The sequence below is a fragment of the Sorex araneus genome, chromosome 1, assembly GCF_027595985.1.
Source record: "Sorex araneus isolate mSorAra2 chromosome 1, mSorAra2.pri, whole genome shotgun sequence".
In the NCBI taxonomy this organism is placed as follows: domain Eukaryota; kingdom Metazoa; phylum Chordata; class Mammalia; order Eulipotyphla; family Soricidae; genus Sorex; species Sorex araneus.
The window spans coordinates 390,161,910-390,180,463 of record NC_073302.1 but is presented as its reverse complement, the minus strand read 5'-3'; the positions used below and the strand labels follow the sequence as shown (position 1 = coordinate 390,180,463).

Genomic DNA, 18,554 nt, shown 5'->3' with positions numbered 1-18,554 from the left:
CTGTTATTTCTTCCTGCCTCCCTTCTTCCCTGTGCTCTAGGGCTTATTTCTGTCTCTGGGCTCAGGGATTACTCTTAAGAGTGTTGCAGGATCATATATTATGCTGGGGATTGAACCCAGGTCAGCCTTGTACAAGGCTAGTTTACCCATTGTATCATATTGATGGGCTGGAGCGATAGCACAGTGGTTGGGCGTTTGCCTTTTACTCGGCCGACCCGAGTTCGATTCCTCCGCCCCTCTTGGAGAGCCCGGCAAGCTACTGAGAGTATCAAGCCCGAGCAGCAGAGCCTGGCAAGCTACCCGTGCGTATTGGATATGCCAAAAACAGTAACAATAAGTCTCTCAATGAGAGACGTTACTGGTACCTGCTTGAACAAATCGATGAGCAATGGGGAACCATATTGATGGCCCCCTGTTCTTTTTTTTCCTCATGTAACATATTCCTAAAAAAATATACTTTCATGTTTGAAATGTTCATATGAAATTTTAATTTTAATCCACAGAACAATAAGATTAATACATTATTGGTATTTTGTAGAGGTAGAGGATTGTATTTTTATTTCTTTTAGGTTTTCTATGATTTACAAGTTGTTGCTTTAAAAAATTGATTTAAATTACTTACTCTACAAACTGAAACTTCAGTATTCAGAATGAATCTACTTTACTTTTTCAACAAGTTTCTAGATGTTCAAAATTATTTAAAACTTAGATTCTACTTTTAATCCCAGAAATTGTCATAATTCAGTATTAATATTCCAAAATGTTTGGAATTCAAACATTTAGTGGGCCAGAGAGATTGTACATGAGGAAGGTGTGTGCCTTGCATACAGCTGACCCTGTTTCTATCCTGGCACCTCATTTGTTACTCAGAGTACCACCAGGATTGATTCCCAAACACAGAGCCACGGAATAGCTCTGGGTACAGATAGGTGTGGCCCTCAAACAAAACAAAAAACTGTATTTGTTGTAATGTGTGTGTATATTGTTTTTAAATTCTAGATTCCCAAATGCTGGGAAATCCTCTTTGTTAAGTCAGATTTCTCATGCAAAACCTGAAATTGCGGATTATGCTTGTAAGTATAATTTATTATATATTTAATGCAATAAATTTTACAAAGTTAATCTTTTTCTGGGTATGAACAGAATGATAACTACAGAGGAGGTTCCCAAATTTACTTAACCAGTACCCTCTTTTTAGAAAAAAAAAATTACTCAGTATTCATTTGGAAATCTACTTTCTCTAAGTGAACAAACAAAATGCATACACCTAGTAGTGCGGAAGTCTGCTGTGATCCCACTGGATATGGGTAGGGTAGGGGAGTTGGGGTGCAGTATTGTTCCCACTTTGGGAAATACTGTTCTAGAGTAACTTTAGTTTGAAAACTCTTAGCAGACAAATATATATGCATTTCCTTTTAATCTTAAATTTCTATACACTGTTCCTAGTATTTTTAAATACTCTGTTACCATAATTTTTCTATTGCATAATTATTTGTCAGGTTTAGCTGTGACTTTATAAGCACTTTCCTTTTATCAATCACCACGGTAAAGGCAGAGATGAGTTGATTCCTCAGCAAGCATTTATTTTAAGGAACTATAGAAAGATTTGGGATCAGAAAGATTGATAAGCAGGAATGGATACTATTGACTTTATAAGTTTACAGAATGGAGGGGAAGTTAATGGATATATTTATTTTTTAATAAAGGGAATTGTAAATGATTTTATGAGCAATAATCCAGTGAGTAGGATGCTTACTTTGCATGTGCATGACCTGGGTTTTATCCCCAGGACCCCATGTGGTTCCCCAAGCCTGCCAAGAGGAGTGATCTCTGAGTGCAGAACCAGGAGTCCCTAAGGACTACCAAGTGTGGCCCCCAAACCAAAAATAAGTAAAAATAAAACGGTTTTATGAAAGAGTATAGATGACTGTTCCAGACTTCTTTGTCCTGCCAGTGCTGAGATATGAAGAGTAAATATGAGCTAGTCAGTGATGCCAATGGAGGTGGAAATGTCTTTTAGTCAGAGAAATAGTACATGCATAGTGGCTCTGTGGGATGGGGTTTGGGGGTGGGGGGAGAGTTCTGCCTCTAGAGTCCATGAAGGAATCAAGGTGAGACTGAGGATATACAGAGACTATATGTAAGAGGCCATACATATAGGCTGTGTAGTCTGAATTTGTCTTTCCTTTTCTTAGGGGGAGAGCAGGGTGAGGGCCAGAGAGAGGACCTAGACTCACCTACAACAGACTTTACCACTGAGCCACGTCCTCGGCCGCCCTTGATAGTTATATTTTTAAAGCAGTTGACAGCCTTTTTATGTAAGGTCTAAAAAATTTATTTTTCAAAGCTAGCTTTCTATGTATTATAGAAAATGGGTTGACATGGGATATAAATGGTCCTGGCTGAGAATTGTGAATGAATATTATAGGATTCTGTCATTAAAAACATTCAAACATGAGAGTCACCTGGAAAATTAATCCAATCCAAAATTGGACTGATGAAGTAGAGTTAACCTTGGAACAACCACTAAAAATTACCTGTCCAATATTAATCATTATAATGGAGAGGACTCTTAAGAAAGATAAAAGAAGAAAAGCAGGAAAAAAAAGAGTCATAGGAAGGAGACTAATGCAGGCTTAGTGTGGCTTGAAGATAGCTGAGTGTGAAGGGATTAAACACTTTTTATCACAGACCCATGGATAGGAAAATTAAATTCTGTCCTGTGTTCCCCCCCAAAAAAACCCCAACTTTTTTAATCACTGTCTTTTGCAGTGTAGTGGAGGAACTTTCAGAATCACTACTTAGATTAGATCTATGTCTATGCACATAATAAAAATATGTGTTTGTTCTTCTTCAGGTATATTATAATTTTTATATTTGTTTGTAAGGAGCCATACTCACCAGTGCTCAGGGCTCATCCTGTTGCTGCCAGGGATCAAAATAGGATTAGGGTTAGGGGACCTTAACCTCTGTACTATCTTCCTGTCCCTATTGTAATTAACAGAATAATTCTGTCTTCCATTTCAACAAATAAGAACATATTTTGAATTAAATTGTTCAAGGAAAAGGATCATTGTCTCCTACATTGCCCAGCCTGTACTTTAGTCATAGTTTACTGCTACTTTTTCTTTTAGTTACAACATTGAAACCTGAACTTGGAAAGATAATGTATGATGATTTCAAACAGGTAAGGTTTTAAATTATGAGTCTTGGTTAGAAATTGATATGCTTGTTTTTGGTTTGTGGATTTCTTTACATTTGACTACTGTTGTACTAGAAGAAAAAAATTGTAATATTTTGTTTTATGACAAGTGAAATCAATTCTTTTAGATCTATTGTAGTGATATTTTGTATAAAAATATGACTTCTGTGTTTTCAAATATTACTTGAGGTTTGCTACTACAATTATCTTCTTTATGTTTTTTTCTGTTTTTTTCTCTTTGTAAGTTCAGTTTATTTCTATATTATTATCTTTTCCTTAAGACATTATGTATACATGAAAAAGAAAAAAATTTTTTTTGGCTTTTTGGGTCATACCAGCGATACTCAGGGGTTAGCCCTGACTCTGCATTCACGAAACACTACTAGTGGTGCTCAAAGGAACATATGACATGCTGGGGCCCGAACCTGGGTCAGCCATGTATAAGGCGAATGCTCTGCCCACTGTACTGTCATACCAGCCCCCCCAAATTTTTTTAATTAAATGGGATTCTGGTATACTAATGCTTTTAATTTTTTAAAAAGAATAGCTATAAACCATTTGAATGACTAGAATAAAAATGAGATAAATGGAAAATAACTTTAAATCATAATATACAATCAACAATTATTCTCTTTGGTAGTTGTCAAATGAGTTGAAAATTTATTAGCCATACCGAAGTCTTTCACATACATATTTTGTAGCAGCTTTATAATTGTAAAAGGCTGGAAATAACCATAATGTTCTTCAGTAGATGAATAGATAAACTGATATCCAGATATATCCAGAAGTACAGGAGTATTTCTGGGACTCCCGGGTCATATCGGGTACGGGTTTCAGGGATTAAACTGGAATCAGCTGCATGCAAAGCAAGTCCCTTACCCCCTGTATTATTTCTCAGGCCAAGATTTTAATTCTTTTTTTTGGGGGGGAGCCTCCACTGGCAAGTCTTGGCCACCTAGGCCAGTGGTTCACTGCAATAGACAAAGGATGCAGCACTGCTCAGGGTCCTGAAGGGCTGCACCCAGCCAGCGCTGGGACCATGGGATGCCGGGAATAAACCCAGGTTAAGTGCTTGCTAGCCATGTGTCCTAACCACTGTACTATTTCCTGCTCCCAACATTTTAAGTCAGTGTATTTATTTATTTGGGTCTTTCGCCACACTTGGCAATGCTCAGTGGTTACTCCTGGCCCCGCACTCAGTAATCACTCCTAGTGGTGCTCAGGGTATCATATAGGATGTCAGGAATTGAAGCAGGGTCAGCCGCATGCAAGGCGAAGGCCCTAATCTCTGTACTATCTCTTAAAGCCTCAAGTCAGTGTATTTATTTTGCTCTAAAGTTATCTTTGTCTTATGGAGATGTGTTTTTAATCAAAAGTAGGAAGTATTTACAGTTAAAATATGAAAATTTTGAAATGTAATGTCCTTGCTATTTTTATTTATTCTATTTTGTCAAACTATTTATCTTTGTATTAGGTATCAGTAGCTGATCTCCCTGGATTAATAGAAGGAGCACATATGAACAAAGGAATGGGCCACAAATTCCTAAAACATATAGAAAGAACTAGACAATTACTTTTTGTTGTAAGTCATATGAATACCAATGTGTTGTTCAAATAAATGTTAAAATCAATTAATTTACTTTCCCTGGAAATTTTTGTAATATTTAAAGTAGTAACATACATGATTTCACTAAGTCTGTTTAGATGGATGTCAAATACAGCAAATAATCTTTCTACTATGAAGATGGAAATAGTATTGCTTACTGTATTAAATATGTTTAGCCATATTTATCAAGTAATTCTTTGAATTTTTTGACATCCATAGTATAGTATTTATACTTACTGCATTGATGATGCTAGAGTTTCACATATGTACAAAAGATGTATTGAAATGTGTTATCAATAGTAATTTTTCATTTTATTAACTCATTTTCAGAATACTTATTTTTTTAATCCAATTTCTGTAACTTATTTTGAATCACAGAATTATCCACATTTAAGTGATAATACTTCATCCTGAGAATATTAAAGCATTTTGAGACAAATATATAGCTGTTGTTCTCATGTTTAAGATTCTTTTTTTTTTTTCAGGTTGATATTTCTGGTTTTCAGCTTTCTTCTTACACTCAGTACAGAACTGCATTTGAGACCATAATACTCCTTACTAAGGTAGAATCTTCTATTTCAGTATAGTATGCATCTTGTCCAATATGTAGGCATATAAAGATGTTTAAAATAAAATTTTATAATTAAAATATGTACTTTACCACTATTTTTAAAGGTAAAATATACAGTCATCTAAATTTGCTGCCTTTATCAATACTCCTACATTACTATTGCAGTTATAAAGTCCTACTTAATTCTAAATCCCTAACAAATTCTACTCAGATTTTTGCTTGCCTAAATTTTGATACTTATTATTTCTTCTTTTTGAAACATTCCCCATTCTTGGCTTCATGAATGATAATTTGATTTTACATAATTCTATTTTACAATCTTTTTTCCTCAGTCTCCTTTTTTCTACTCATTAGGTATACTTTTGGGGGGACAAGGGAGGAATTGGGCCACAACCAATGATGCTTAGAGGTTGCTCCTTGCTCTTTGCTCAGGGATCACTCCTGGTAGTGCTTGGGGAGCCATATGGGATACCAGAGTTTGAAACTACCATACTATAACTCCAGGCCCTCATTAGGTATAATTTTGGTAGCTATCACGTCTATAGTATCAACTCCTACCAGTACTTGGGGGACCATATGCACTTTGGCATATACAAAGCAAGTGCCACGCTCACTATGCTATCACTCTAGCCCTCCAGGGATTTTATTTCTAAAAGAAAATATCACCTTCAGAATTTTATGTACACTATTTTCTTTGTTCATTTTTGCTATGAGTATGAGTAATACTACTAGTATGAACATATGCATATGTATACAGGTTTTTTTTTGTTGTTTTTTTCTTTTTGGGTCACACCCGGCGATGCACAGGGGTTACTCCTGGTTCTCAACTCAGGAATTACCCCCGGCGGTGCTCAGGGGACCATATGGGATGCTGGGAATCGAACCTGGGTCGGCCACGTGCAAGGCAAATTCCCTACCCGCTGTGCTATTGCTCCAGCCCCTGTATACAGGTTTTTGTGTTAACGTTTTCTTTTCTCTTGGGTATACGCTTAGTTAGGAGTGGAATTGCTAGCCCTGTGTTAAACATTTTGAGGAACTAGTAATCTATTTTCCAAAGGGGTTGTACCTTACACCATTTTAAAATCCCACTAGTAATGTATAAGGATTTCAGTGTAAAAAATATTTTTTGTCACACCTGGTGGCTCAGGGCTTACTCCTGGCAGGTTTTGGGGGATCATATATGGTGCTGGGGGATCAAATTCAGGTTTGCCACATGCAGTCAGGAGCCCTACCCACTGTCCTATCATTCAAGACTTCTCTGCATAAATATTAGCATTTATTATTTTCTAGTTTTACTATTCTTAGCCATCCTAAATAGAGATGAAGTGGTGATTATGTTTTTGATTTGTGCTTTCTTGTGATTAATGATAGTAACTATCCATATGCCAAATACAGTAGCAATGATGGGTCTCACTCTTCTGACCCTTAAAAAAGCCTCTAATGCAGCACTGTTGGGAAGGACGAGTAAAGAGAGGCTGCCAAAATCTCAGGGCTAGGACAAATGGAGATGTTACTGGGCCACTTGAGCAAATTGATGATAAGTGGGATGGTAGTGATAGTGATAGTAAACTATCTTTTCATATGCTTCTTAACTGTTTGAATGTTTATGGAGAAATGTCTTTTCAGATTCTTTGTCCATTCATTTATGAGCTGTATGTCTTATTTTGACGGTGGGTGGAGGTGGGGGAGAGATTTGGGCCATACTTTGCAGTGCTCAGGGCTTATCCCTGACTCCTGACTCACCACTCAGGGATCATTCCTGGCAGGGCTTTGGGGACCATATGAGGTGCCAGGGATCAAACTCTGGTCAGCTGTGTTCAAGACCCTACCCACTATACTCTCTCTCTGGCCCCCATCTATGTATCTATGTATCTGTATCTAGATAGATAGATAGATAGATAGATAGATAGATAGATAGATAGATAGATTTTTTTTGTTGAGTTGTAAGAATTTTATGTTTTGGATATAAATACTTTACTGGAATATCTTATTTGCAAATGTTTCTCCCATTCTGCAAATTGTCTTTTTCATTTTATTTGTGATATTCTTTGAAACACAAAGTTAAAAAAATATTTGGGGGAGTTTGATGCCACACTCTTCAGTGATCAGGATTTATTCCTGACTCTGTGCTAGGTGATCACTCCTGGTGGTGTTTGGAGGACATCTCTGGTGCTGGGGATTGAACCTAGGTTGGCTATGTGCAACGCAAGCACCTTACCTGCTGTACTATCTCTCTTCAGTTCCCCAATTTTAAATTTTAATGAACTCCCATTTTTTGTTTTTTGGGAGCCACACCCAGTGGTGCTCAGGGCTTATTCCTGACTCTGCACTCCGGGATCACTTGGGCTCCAAGGACCATATGGGGTTCTGGGGATCTAATTCAGGTTGGCTGCATGCAAAGAAAGTACCCTTCCCTCTGTATCACACCAGCCCTCTCTAGCTCCATTTGTTTTCTTTTCCTTTTGCTTGTGTTTTTGATGTCATCTCTAAAAAAAGAATTCGGGGCTGGAGAGAGAGTATAGCAGGTAAGGCGCTTGCCTTGCACACAGCCAACCTGGGTTCAACCCCTGCCATCCGTTATGTTTCCCTGAGCACCATCAGGTGTGATTTCCTGAATGCAGAGCCAGGAGTAACCCCTGAGCATCACCAGGTGTGGGCCACCCCCAAATTATTGCCTATTTTGGGATCAGAGTCATAATATGATGGGTAAGTGCCAGCATTGCATGCAGCTGAGCATGCTTTGATCCCCGGCACCCCAAATGGTCTTCCAAGCACCATCAGGAGTAATCCCTCAGAGCAGAGCCAGGAGTAAGCTCTTAGCACTGCCAGGTATGGTTCTCCTCATCCCAAAATATTACTGCCTAATCCATGTCCCAAGAATATATTATAAACACATAACACTTTTTTTTTTAATTTTTTGCTTTTTGGGTCACACCCAGCGATGCACAGGGGTCACTCCTGGCTCTGCACTCAGAAATTACCCCTGGCGGTGCTCAGGGGACCATATGGGATGCTGGGATTTGAACCTGGGTCAGCCGCATGCAAGGCAAATGCCCTACCCGCTGTGCTATCCCTCCAGCCCCACATAACACTTTTTAAAGAATGCAAATAAATTATCATTATTCACGTCTAAATTTTTTTATATGCTTAGATGAAGCCCAAATATCTGTACATGGTTTTAGACAAAAAATAACAGCTTTCTCTAATATATATATATATCTATATATATATATTTGCTTTTTGTGTCACACCCGGCGATGCACAGGGGTTACTCCTGGCTTTGCACTCAGGAATTACTCCTGGCGGTGCTAGGGGATCGATCATACGGTTGCTGGGAATCGAACCTGGGTTGGTCGCGTGCAAGGCTAAACACCCTACCCGCTGTGCTGTTGCTCCAGCCCTTCTAACATGTTTTTTGAGCTAAAATATACTAACACATGAGCTAAACCAAAAGCATTTTCCAAATTATCTTTTAATTTATTTCTTAGTTATTCCCCCTCCCACTTTATTTAAGCACCATTGTTTACGAAATTGTTCATAATGATTTGCTACAGACATTCAATATCCAGCACCAATCCCACCATCTCCTTCCTTCCACCATTGTCTCCATTTTCCCAACCACCCCTCAAGCCTGCCCCTAGCAGGCCCACTCTAATTTTTTTTTTTCCGCTTTTTGGGTCACACCCGGTGATGCACAGGGGTCACTCCTGGCTCTGCACTCAGGAATTATCCCTGGTGGTGCTCAGGGGACCATATGGGATGCTGGGAATCGAATCCGGGTCGGCCGTGTGCAAGGCAAATGCCCTACCCGCTGTGCTATCACTCAGCCCCCTGTAATTTATATTATATTGTTTGTCATCACTAAATGGCTAATGGAATGATCAAAGAATATTTCAGTGAAAGAAAATTTTGTGAAAATTGTTGTTTCTCACCATGGGGACATCAAGTCCTTGTCTGAGGGTTTACTAAGCTGTTGTTGCAAGTTAACCCTTCTGTGTTAATGTTTTTGTTAGTGGAGATGATACATACATTCCCATCCAATCTGGTGTGCTTCTGCTGGGATGTTAGTATTGTAGAGATTGTAGATGTGGCTCAAGAAAATCCAGAATATATAACTGAGCAGTCTAGCCACTTAACTGGGCATGGTCACAGCTATTGGGAGTGTGAGTGTGGCTTTAGTCCAGGCCCCTCCTAGGTTCGCTCCAGAGGTCTCAGCCAGGACTGAGTATCCGAGAAGTTTTTGAGGCCCCCAAATTATCTTTTAAATTAGTTTGTGGCTGTTGCAATTCACTGCATTTCAGAGATGGGTGGGAAATCCAGATTATTTAGGTCTGTAGGTTAAACATAGATATTACAGAGTATATAATTTGCTTAAATATTTAAATAAAAATATATTGATTCTTCTTTTTTGATTTAAAGGAGTTAGAGTTGTACAAAGAGGAACTTCAAACAAAACCTGCACTCCTGGCAGTTAATAAAATGGACTTGCCACATGCGGATGATAAATTCCATAAACTGATGGAACAACTCCAGAATCCTAAAGGTAAACCCATTTTTTTCACTTTATGCCAGTTTAATGCATATTTACTATGTACAGAGAGAGTGCTAAGTGCTATAATCAGTGGAAAAGAAACTGACAACTGCTATTGTCAAAATATATTTAAAGAAAAAATATCTATCATACAAAACGTCTAAATGAAATTATAATAATAATTTTTAAAAATGATTGTTAAGTTTCAGAATGTGTAACCAGTTGAAAAGTTAGATGAGACCAAAAAATGTTTAATTTGAGCTGAAAAGGTCATGCTTTATGAAAAAGTAAAATTTAACCTGGGTTCTTGAATGGTAGTGGTATTATAATTAGAATTTGAAAAAAGTCAGTATGTACCCGTGAAGTCTTTTCTTTAACGTGCTTCACAAGTTCTTGTACTTATTCCCCTAACACCATAAATTTTAAAAAAGCATTTAGACCAAAAATGCTATATTTCTTTGCAGTGCCATCTGTGAACATCTCTAAAGAATGCTAGTTTTCTAAAAATAACTATGTATGTGTGACTTCAGATAATAGATGCTGTTACTCAAGAAGATTTAATTCACTTGAAATTTATTTCTAAATGGAGCGACTCGCGTAAAGAAACTTAAAGGGCTTCTTCTCAGTGTTAACGAATATGACTGAGCCATCCAGGCCATTCCTACATGTGGAGGACACCTGCACTCATTCCCCTGCACCACAGAAAAGAGAGAAGGCCCTGAGAGCTGAAGAGATGGCACCACAGATAGGGTTTTTGCCTCCAACACTGCTGACCTGGATTCGATCCCCAGCATCCTCCATGGTCCCCCAAGCATTTCCAGGAGTAATTCCCAAATAGCTGAGTAGAGCAAGGAGTAACCTCCTGAGCATTACTGGATGTGGCCAAAAATCAAACAAACAAACAAAAAAAGAGAAGGCCTCTCCTCAGTTTTGTATATTAACTAAAAATAAAACTATTCTAAAGTAAAAATGCTTTTATTTTTATGCATGTAAGGCAATCAAGGAAAATTAGGGTGGACGTTAAGTAATGAATGTATTTAAATAGTACTAGTTTATTTAACAGTGTAATGGGGCTCTCTTTTTATCCTCAGAATAAACATTGGGAAAAATGAACTGAAACTAGTCAGTTGCAAAAGATCCTTTACCCCTTCTCAAAAATCTCTTCCCAAGACTGAAGCTATAGTACAGCAGGTAGGGCATTTGCCTTGCACGCGGCCCATCCAGGTTCAATCCCCAGCATCCTGTATGGTCCCCCAAGCAGGAACAGGAGTAATTCCTGAGTGCAAAGCCAGGAGTAACCCCTGAGTGTTGCTGGGTGTGACCCAAAAAGCGGGAAAAAAAGGGGAAAAAAGTCTCTTCCCCATGGTGAATAGATGTTTTAATCTTTTCAGGTTATAATTTACATATTGGAACTGACCTTGAGTTAATAGGTTGCTTCTTTTTTTTTTAATATTTAAACTTATTTTATTGAATCACCATGTGGAAGGTTACAAAGTTCTCAGGCTTATGTCTCAGTTATACAATACTCAAACACCCTTCCCTTCACCAGTGCCCATATTCCACCACCAAAAACCCCAGTATACCTCCCACCCCCCCACCCCCGCCCATGTAACTGATAAATTTCACTTCTCTTTACCTTGATTACATTCTATGTTTCAACACAAAACTCACTATTGTTGGAGTTTCCCCTCAAAAAAAGACAGTCCTACTGCCAAGGAAGCATTTCATAATAGGTTTTCCATTGCTAAGAATGAAGAGATATTAAGTCCCGCTGTTCCAAGTACATAACTTTTTTTTTCCCTCCTTCCCGAGCCCCCGAGTTTGTGCCTGCTTAGTAATCCTCATAATATGACTGATGCCACGCCACCCAGCAAAGGGGGGGAAAAAAAAAAAACAAGAGAAAGGGATGTTTCCCATCCTCAGCCGGCGTGGGGCTATGGCTTAGTTGACAGTCTAGCAGCATGTCTGTAAGCAGTTTCTGGGACCAAAAGTAGTCTAGTTGGTTTCCGGATTCTGGTATATCAGCAGCTAAGTGGCCGCACAAAAGTGTGGCTACCCGGGTGGAATTTCAGTTTAGCATGTGCTGGTATCGGCCCTGGCCCAAGACTGCCCAAGTGTCCCAATGCTCCTAGTACATATTTTTTTTTCCCTTTTTTTCCCCTTCCCGCGCCACCAAGTTCGTGCCTGCTTAATAGATATCCTAATATTGCTGACGCCACGCCACATTTCTTCCCGAGAAAGGAAGAGATCCGAGAAAGAAGGATATTTCTTATCCTCAGTCGGCGTGGGGTTATGGTCTAGTTCACAGTCTAGAGAAGTGTTTGCTACTTTGATTACCTTCAATATTTCAACAAAAGACTCACTTTTATTGTTTTGAATTTCCCCCCAAAGTCTGATCTGCTAAAAAGGAACCATTTCATATTGCTGACAATTAGGAGATATTAGGTTTTGGATTTCTGTATAAAGTCCAGGGAAAATTCTGCCAGAAATTTACATCACTGCAAACTTTTACTCCCCTTTTGTGGTGCTCATAAGATGGAAAAGCCTGGAGAGAGAAACCCTTCCCCACTGTCGCATCCTGGGATAGACTATCAGTTCACAGTCTGGAGGCATATCAGTGGGCCGCTGGTGTCCAAAGTAGTTCATTTGGGCTCCGCGGTCCTGCTCAAGCAGCAGCGGCGGCGGAAAGGAATAGGTTGCTTCTTGAATGTAAATATTACCTGGAATTTGTAAACAATTTTTTTGTTTGTTTCTATTTTGTTTGGTGGTGCTCAGGAGTTATTTCTGGCTCTGCACTCAGGAATTACTCCTGACTGGCTCAGGGGACCATATAGGTTGCCAAGGATCAGACAATCACACTACCTACTGTACTGTACTGTCACTCTAGTCCCTGTAAATTGTTTTTATTCCTTAATATCATTTGTTTTATTATATCATTAGATCTGTTTTTTATCCCCTTGGTAATAAACCTGATAATTCCTGAGCTTGCCTCTTTGAATTTCCTTGAGGGACATATGCCTCTCAGAAAAGAGGCTCTGAGGAAGCCAAAGTGATAGTATAGTGGGTAGGGTGCTTACCTTGCATGCGGCTGGTCTGAGTTGGATCTTCAGCACTACATGTGGTCCTGCAGTCCCCACCAGGAAGTGATCCCTGAGCACCACTGGGTGTTGCCATAAAAACAAAAAAGAAAGAAGAAGCTCTGTGTTGACTTCTCCATTTACTTTCAGTGGAGCCATTCCAATTCATAACACTATTAACCTGCCTTTTCCCTTCCCCTACTTCCATTCTGTGACTGGAGAAAGCAAAAGGTAATACAGTAGTTGTTATTTTCTGTTTGATATATTGAACTTATCTGAAATTACCTTCCTTTGAACTCTCTCCACATTATTTTCAATTTTAGTATGGCTCCTAGTATCAAATGATGATAAATCTGCATTTTAGGGGCAAGTTAAAGGCTGCCTGTGTATTGATGCAGATTAGTGTATTTCAGATAATGAATTATGTTATATTTATAGAAAAGTTGAGAGAATCTGTGTTGCCTCATTTGAATAAACCCCTTTCCCACCACAAAACTAGAGCAACATCTGTAACTTCTTTAAGTAAAGCATCTTTTGTGATTTGTCTTTTACTTAATTTGGTTTAATGCATCCAAGAAATATTTACTAAGCACCTGACATGTGCCAAGACATTGTCACCAGTTTACCTTTATTACTAGTAAACACCAGAGGTTCTGGGGCCAGAGAGTTAGTATAGTGGGTAAGCTCTTGCCTTGCATGTAACAGCCCAGATTCCATCGTCTGCACACCTGGAGTGATCCCGGAGTTCAGAGCCAGAACTAAGTCCTGAGCACAGCTGAGTATAGCCCCAAGTAAAAATAATAATAAAAGCCAGAGGTTTTTAGAATTTGGAAAAAATTAATAATGCCAAATTTTTAGCTTTTTTGGTTCACAACTCTTTGGTTAATAATGCTAAATTTCAGTTCTGGTTAGAGACTTAAGCCTCTCACATATTTTGACTTACTTTCCAGGACAATAAAAAGCAATTTAGTTTTGTGTTGTTTGTTTCAGATTTTCTGCATTTATTTGAAGAAAATATGATTCCTGAAAGGACTCTTGAGTTCCAACATATTGTCCCCATCTCTGCGTTTACTGGAGAAGGAATTGATGAACTAAAGAACTGTATAAGAAAATCTCTAGATGAACAAGCTGACCAGGAAAATGATGCATACCATAAGAAACAGTTGCATACTTTACAGAGTTCCGGTATATCGTATAGTGAGCCACCATCAAAGAATGCTGCTATTAGTCCTCAAATAAATATAAGTTAATTTAAAAATAAATACAGATGTGTGTTCTTTTTCAAACTTGTCCACGGACGTATTTTTGTACATTATTACTAATCAGTTGATAAATATATCATCATAAAGGAGCCATACCTTTTTAAGTTGTATTATAGTTATAAACTTGCTAACAATGACAGTTTATAATTTTATGGCCACTTCACATACAATAATGCCTTCTAATATTATGATAATCTTAGCATGGTTAATAGTTTTTAATTCTATGAGTGGATTCCCTAGAATATTATTAGAATAATCAACTAGGTTTTAATGTTTTTGAGTCTGTCATGTACTTAGTTCTTAATATGTAATACTTCTCTTTTTCTTGAAAATACTTAAAATGCTAAATTTGGACATATGCTCAGTGAAAATCTTAATCCCTAGTATATAATAAAACAGATGGATTTGAAATTTTGGAAAATTTTTATAAGAAAAAGTATTTTTTCTTCTTTGGAACAGACTGATAACATGTCTTGTTTGCTTGCATACTATTTCTCTTTCATTGTCTACTGTCATATTTTAGTAAAGAGGAAATAAGTAGGATATACACTCTTAAAATTAATAGCTCAATATTGCCATTCATTGGTATATTCTAAGATGATAATTTCTAAATTACTGCCTGAGTGAAATTTGTTTTTTTACAAATTACACATTTTCTTGAGTTTTATTATAAAATATATGGTTTAATTATTTTTTTTTTAATGAGAAACAGCATGGATAACTTGAGGGTGACTCAGTGTCTAAAATTGTACTTGCCTGGAGTCGAGATGGGTGACCACGCTTCACTCCCTGTACTTCTGGAAGCCCTCAACAGTCTCACCCCCATCCTACCATCACTGCCATAAGCTCATCTAGACCCCCTGTTCCAGAGACACACAAATAAGTTTTGAAATCAACTAGCTGCAAAAAATATTTGGATACCCAAGTCCTGACTGAGACCTTTGGGGCCACCTTGGAATTGGGGCAGGCCAGCTCCCACCCTACCAAGGCCCCAAAGCAGCTGCAATGCCTCTGGCCAGGCTGCCCAGTTAAATATTCTGAATTTTCTGGAGCGACATCTCCAAACTTTCCAATACTAACATCCCAATGGTAGCACACTAATTGGATGGGAATGTAAAGTACAAACCTGTAGGATAACATAGCCTCAGGTAGTTTAGGTTTATTGGGTTACTCCCATCACAGTGCTCCCATTCTTCTGTGTTTATTTGTAGCTTCTTTCTTAGTGTTCTGTTGACTGAAATATTGTTTTTCTCTTCTCCTTGAGTCCTTTGCATAGTTTATTCAGAGCAATGTCCTTTTTTGTATGGACACAGGAAGACCTAGCAAATGCTATGCTTTTGTAACCTGGGAGTCATTTGACTCTACATGATATTTTCCTCCTGGGCATCTGTTTTCTCTACCTAAGCCTCAGCTGCCCTTACTTCCTAGCACCCCCAAAAGCAGGGTCCTGATGAGGGACGGGCCAGACGCAGGGCAAGCAGTGAGTTGTGTGCTACCCTGGCATCGAGATGGGCCTGGCCAAAGTGCCTAATGCTTAACTATAAGTTAAGAGCTTGGTCATGGACAAATGCTGTCATGATCCAAATAGTGATAACTAGATTTGGACCCTGCTAGGGTTAGGAATGATTAATCTGGCCCGAGTGCTGTAGTCTGAGTCTGTGGCAAGATGTTGCCAGGAGAGCTGCCTTGCAAGCCTCAATGTATCTCTTGCTATGTCCATACAAAAATAACTAGTATTAAGATGTTAATGAGTGTTTGGACTAAGGAGAGGAGAAAAACCCCTTAAGAGGTATTTTGCCTACTGGCAGTCAGGAAGGGCTTTGGAATGGTCCTAGGTTGTGTTCTCTTTCAACCTGATGGCCCTCAGAAAGGGCTTTCTTATGATGATTTTGCTACCTGGCTGTGTGTAGCCTAGGGGCAAAGGGGAGAGAGAAAAAGGGAGGAGAGAGACAAGAGAATGGAGGCTGTGGTAGATCCAGAAAGAGGACAGAGCTGGGAGATGAGAAAGATGGAAAATTGAATAAACGGTAACTAATCAGCAACCAGCTTTGTCCTCGTTCTTCCTTCGCCTTCCTTGGTCACCAGCCGTCTCGATCCAGCCCATACACAGCAGTTCCAGAGCACCCAACGTGGACAGTGAGACACAGGCACCCGGAGAGCCCGAGAGTGCACATGCCCGTCGGCGTGCATAGTTTTTTACACAAACCAAACAATCTCAACTAAAAAAAAAACCTATTAATACAGAAGGCTTAACTTGTAACAATAGTTTATAAACCATCAAGACAAGGACTTAATGTCCCCATGGTGAAATATAACAATTTTCACAAATTTTCTTTTATCGAAGTATTCTTTGATCATTCCATCAGCCATTTGGTGGTGATAAACTGTTGGGGATTGATGTTGGGGAACAGTTATCCCCAACAACAAGCAATATAAAATTATTTGTGGGCCTGCTATGGGGACAGACATGAAGGGTTGTTTGGAAAATGGAGTCAATAATGGAGGGAAGGGAACAGTGGTGGTGGGATTGGTTTTGGAATATTGAATGCCTGTAACAAATCATGGATAATGTTGTAAACCGTATTGTTTAAATAAAATTAGGGGTGGTGGTGGGGAATTTGCCAATCTTGCAAACATGAGATCGTGAATTCAATCCTCGTACTCCAAGCATGATCTAAGTAGCTGCACTTTTTGGCACCCCTGCCTTTGCCAGCAGTCACAACCCTTTTTGTGGTGCTTACACACACCTAGCTTTGATACAGCTAGAAGTTGCTTGTGCTGGGATCACAACAAAACTAGATTCAGACAGCAGAGCTTCCTGAGTTGCACTTGATGCATATAGGTTGCCAGGGATTGGAACTCATGATCATAATCTTGCAAAGCAGGACCTCTAAGCCACTGCAGTATTTCTCTAGGTCTCCCTTTTATTTCTTGTTTTTAAAACAAAACAAAATAAAACAACCCTTCACAGCTGTTTACATAGTGTCTTCCCTGTTTTACTCATTGGGAGTAGTTTTGCATGGACAGTGTTTGCCTGTACAATGTTGAAGTAACAGACAAGACCTGATGACCTCTTGGATCTCCTATTTGGTAGCAGAAACTGCAAGGTTATAACAGACTACTTCCATTTTACAACAGTTGTAAGAGAAAGTTGTAAGAGAAAGGAAAGTGGAATTTGATCAACACTTCACTGTCCATTTTTTGTATTGGGTTTGTTTCACGTTTACGAGTTCACAGTCATTTAATCTTTTTTTTTTTACTTCTATTATTTTCTAAATATAAGCACAAAAAAATAATAAATACTCAGATAAACTGACTGAGATGAACTGACTCCCTTTAACTTAGCGCAACGGCTCCAGGCAGAGCTCTGAATCCTGCCAGCTATGCTGAGCATCCCGGAAGAGCATCATTGCTACTACAACTGTGAGGTCACTACAGCACGGACAGACTTACATGTGTCCTACTGCACAAAGGATCAACCCTCCAGAAAAAAATGACATGCAGAGAGTAGACAAGTCAGGCCTGCCTGCATTTGTAGATTCCGTGTTTTGATTTACAAATTTATTCATGATTGAGTTTCAGACATAGTTTTCTAGCCCCAAACCCATCACCAGTGACAACTCTCTTACCCTGGGACCCCCAGCCTCTCTCCCGTCCTGCCTCCTTGACAAGCACATTATGAAGTTTGCTTATTGTCCTTTGGATCAAATGCTTTTAGTTTGTATTGGTCCTGTGGTTCAGATAGATATCTCACGCCTCTATATCCCCAATGTATTTGAGGCCCTGTCCTGTTGCTTCATCTACCTCTTCCTGCTCCCCACCCCCTCAGTCCTTGCTTTCTCTTTTAAAATAAAAGTTCAGAAAAAAAATTTTTTTTTTCTCTTTTGGTCTATAGACTGGAGCAATAGCACAGCGGGTAGGGTGTTTGCCTTGCATGAGGCCGACCTGGGTTCGATTCCTCCGTCCCTCTTGGAGAGCCTGGCATCTACCCAGAGTATCCCGCCCACGCGGCAGAGCCTGGCAAACTACCCATGGCATACTTGATATGCCAAAAACAGTAACAACCACAGTCTCACAATGGAGACGTTACTAGTACCTGCGTGAGCAAATCGATGAACAACGAGACGACAGTGTTGCAGTGCTAAGCACATAACAATATGAGGATAGTTTGGTTAGGTGAGTTTTAGAAGTTATGACACATGATATTTTCTGCAATGCCAAAGAATGACAGTTGTATGTTGAAGATTAAGATGAATTGTGTATGATTTTGCTATATCAATTACACCTCAATTACTACTCCATGAC

General features: G+C 39.0%; 1 protein-coding gene across 1 annotated transcript in view; it reads left to right on the top strand.

The window, feature by feature from the left end:
* Positions 1 to 15,824, top strand: part of GTPBP10 (GTP binding protein 10) — a 32,346-nt gene extending 16,522 nt beyond the window's left edge. The window contains exons 5-10 of the mRNA XM_004602168.3: positions 1,000 to 1,073; positions 3,135 to 3,187; positions 4,677 to 4,784; positions 5,294 to 5,371; positions 9,799 to 9,922; positions 13,978 to 15,824. Coding sequence (XP_004602225.2) covers positions 1,000 to 1,073; positions 3,135 to 3,187; positions 4,677 to 4,784; positions 5,294 to 5,371; positions 9,799 to 9,922; positions 13,978 to 14,237 — 697 coding nt within the window. The 3' untranslated portion in view covers positions 14,238 to 15,824. The remainder of the gene's footprint in view (positions 1 to 999; positions 1,074 to 3,134; positions 3,188 to 4,676; positions 4,785 to 5,293; positions 5,372 to 9,798; positions 9,923 to 13,977) is intronic.
* The last annotated feature ends 2,730 nt before the right edge of the window (positions 15,825 to 18,554 follow it).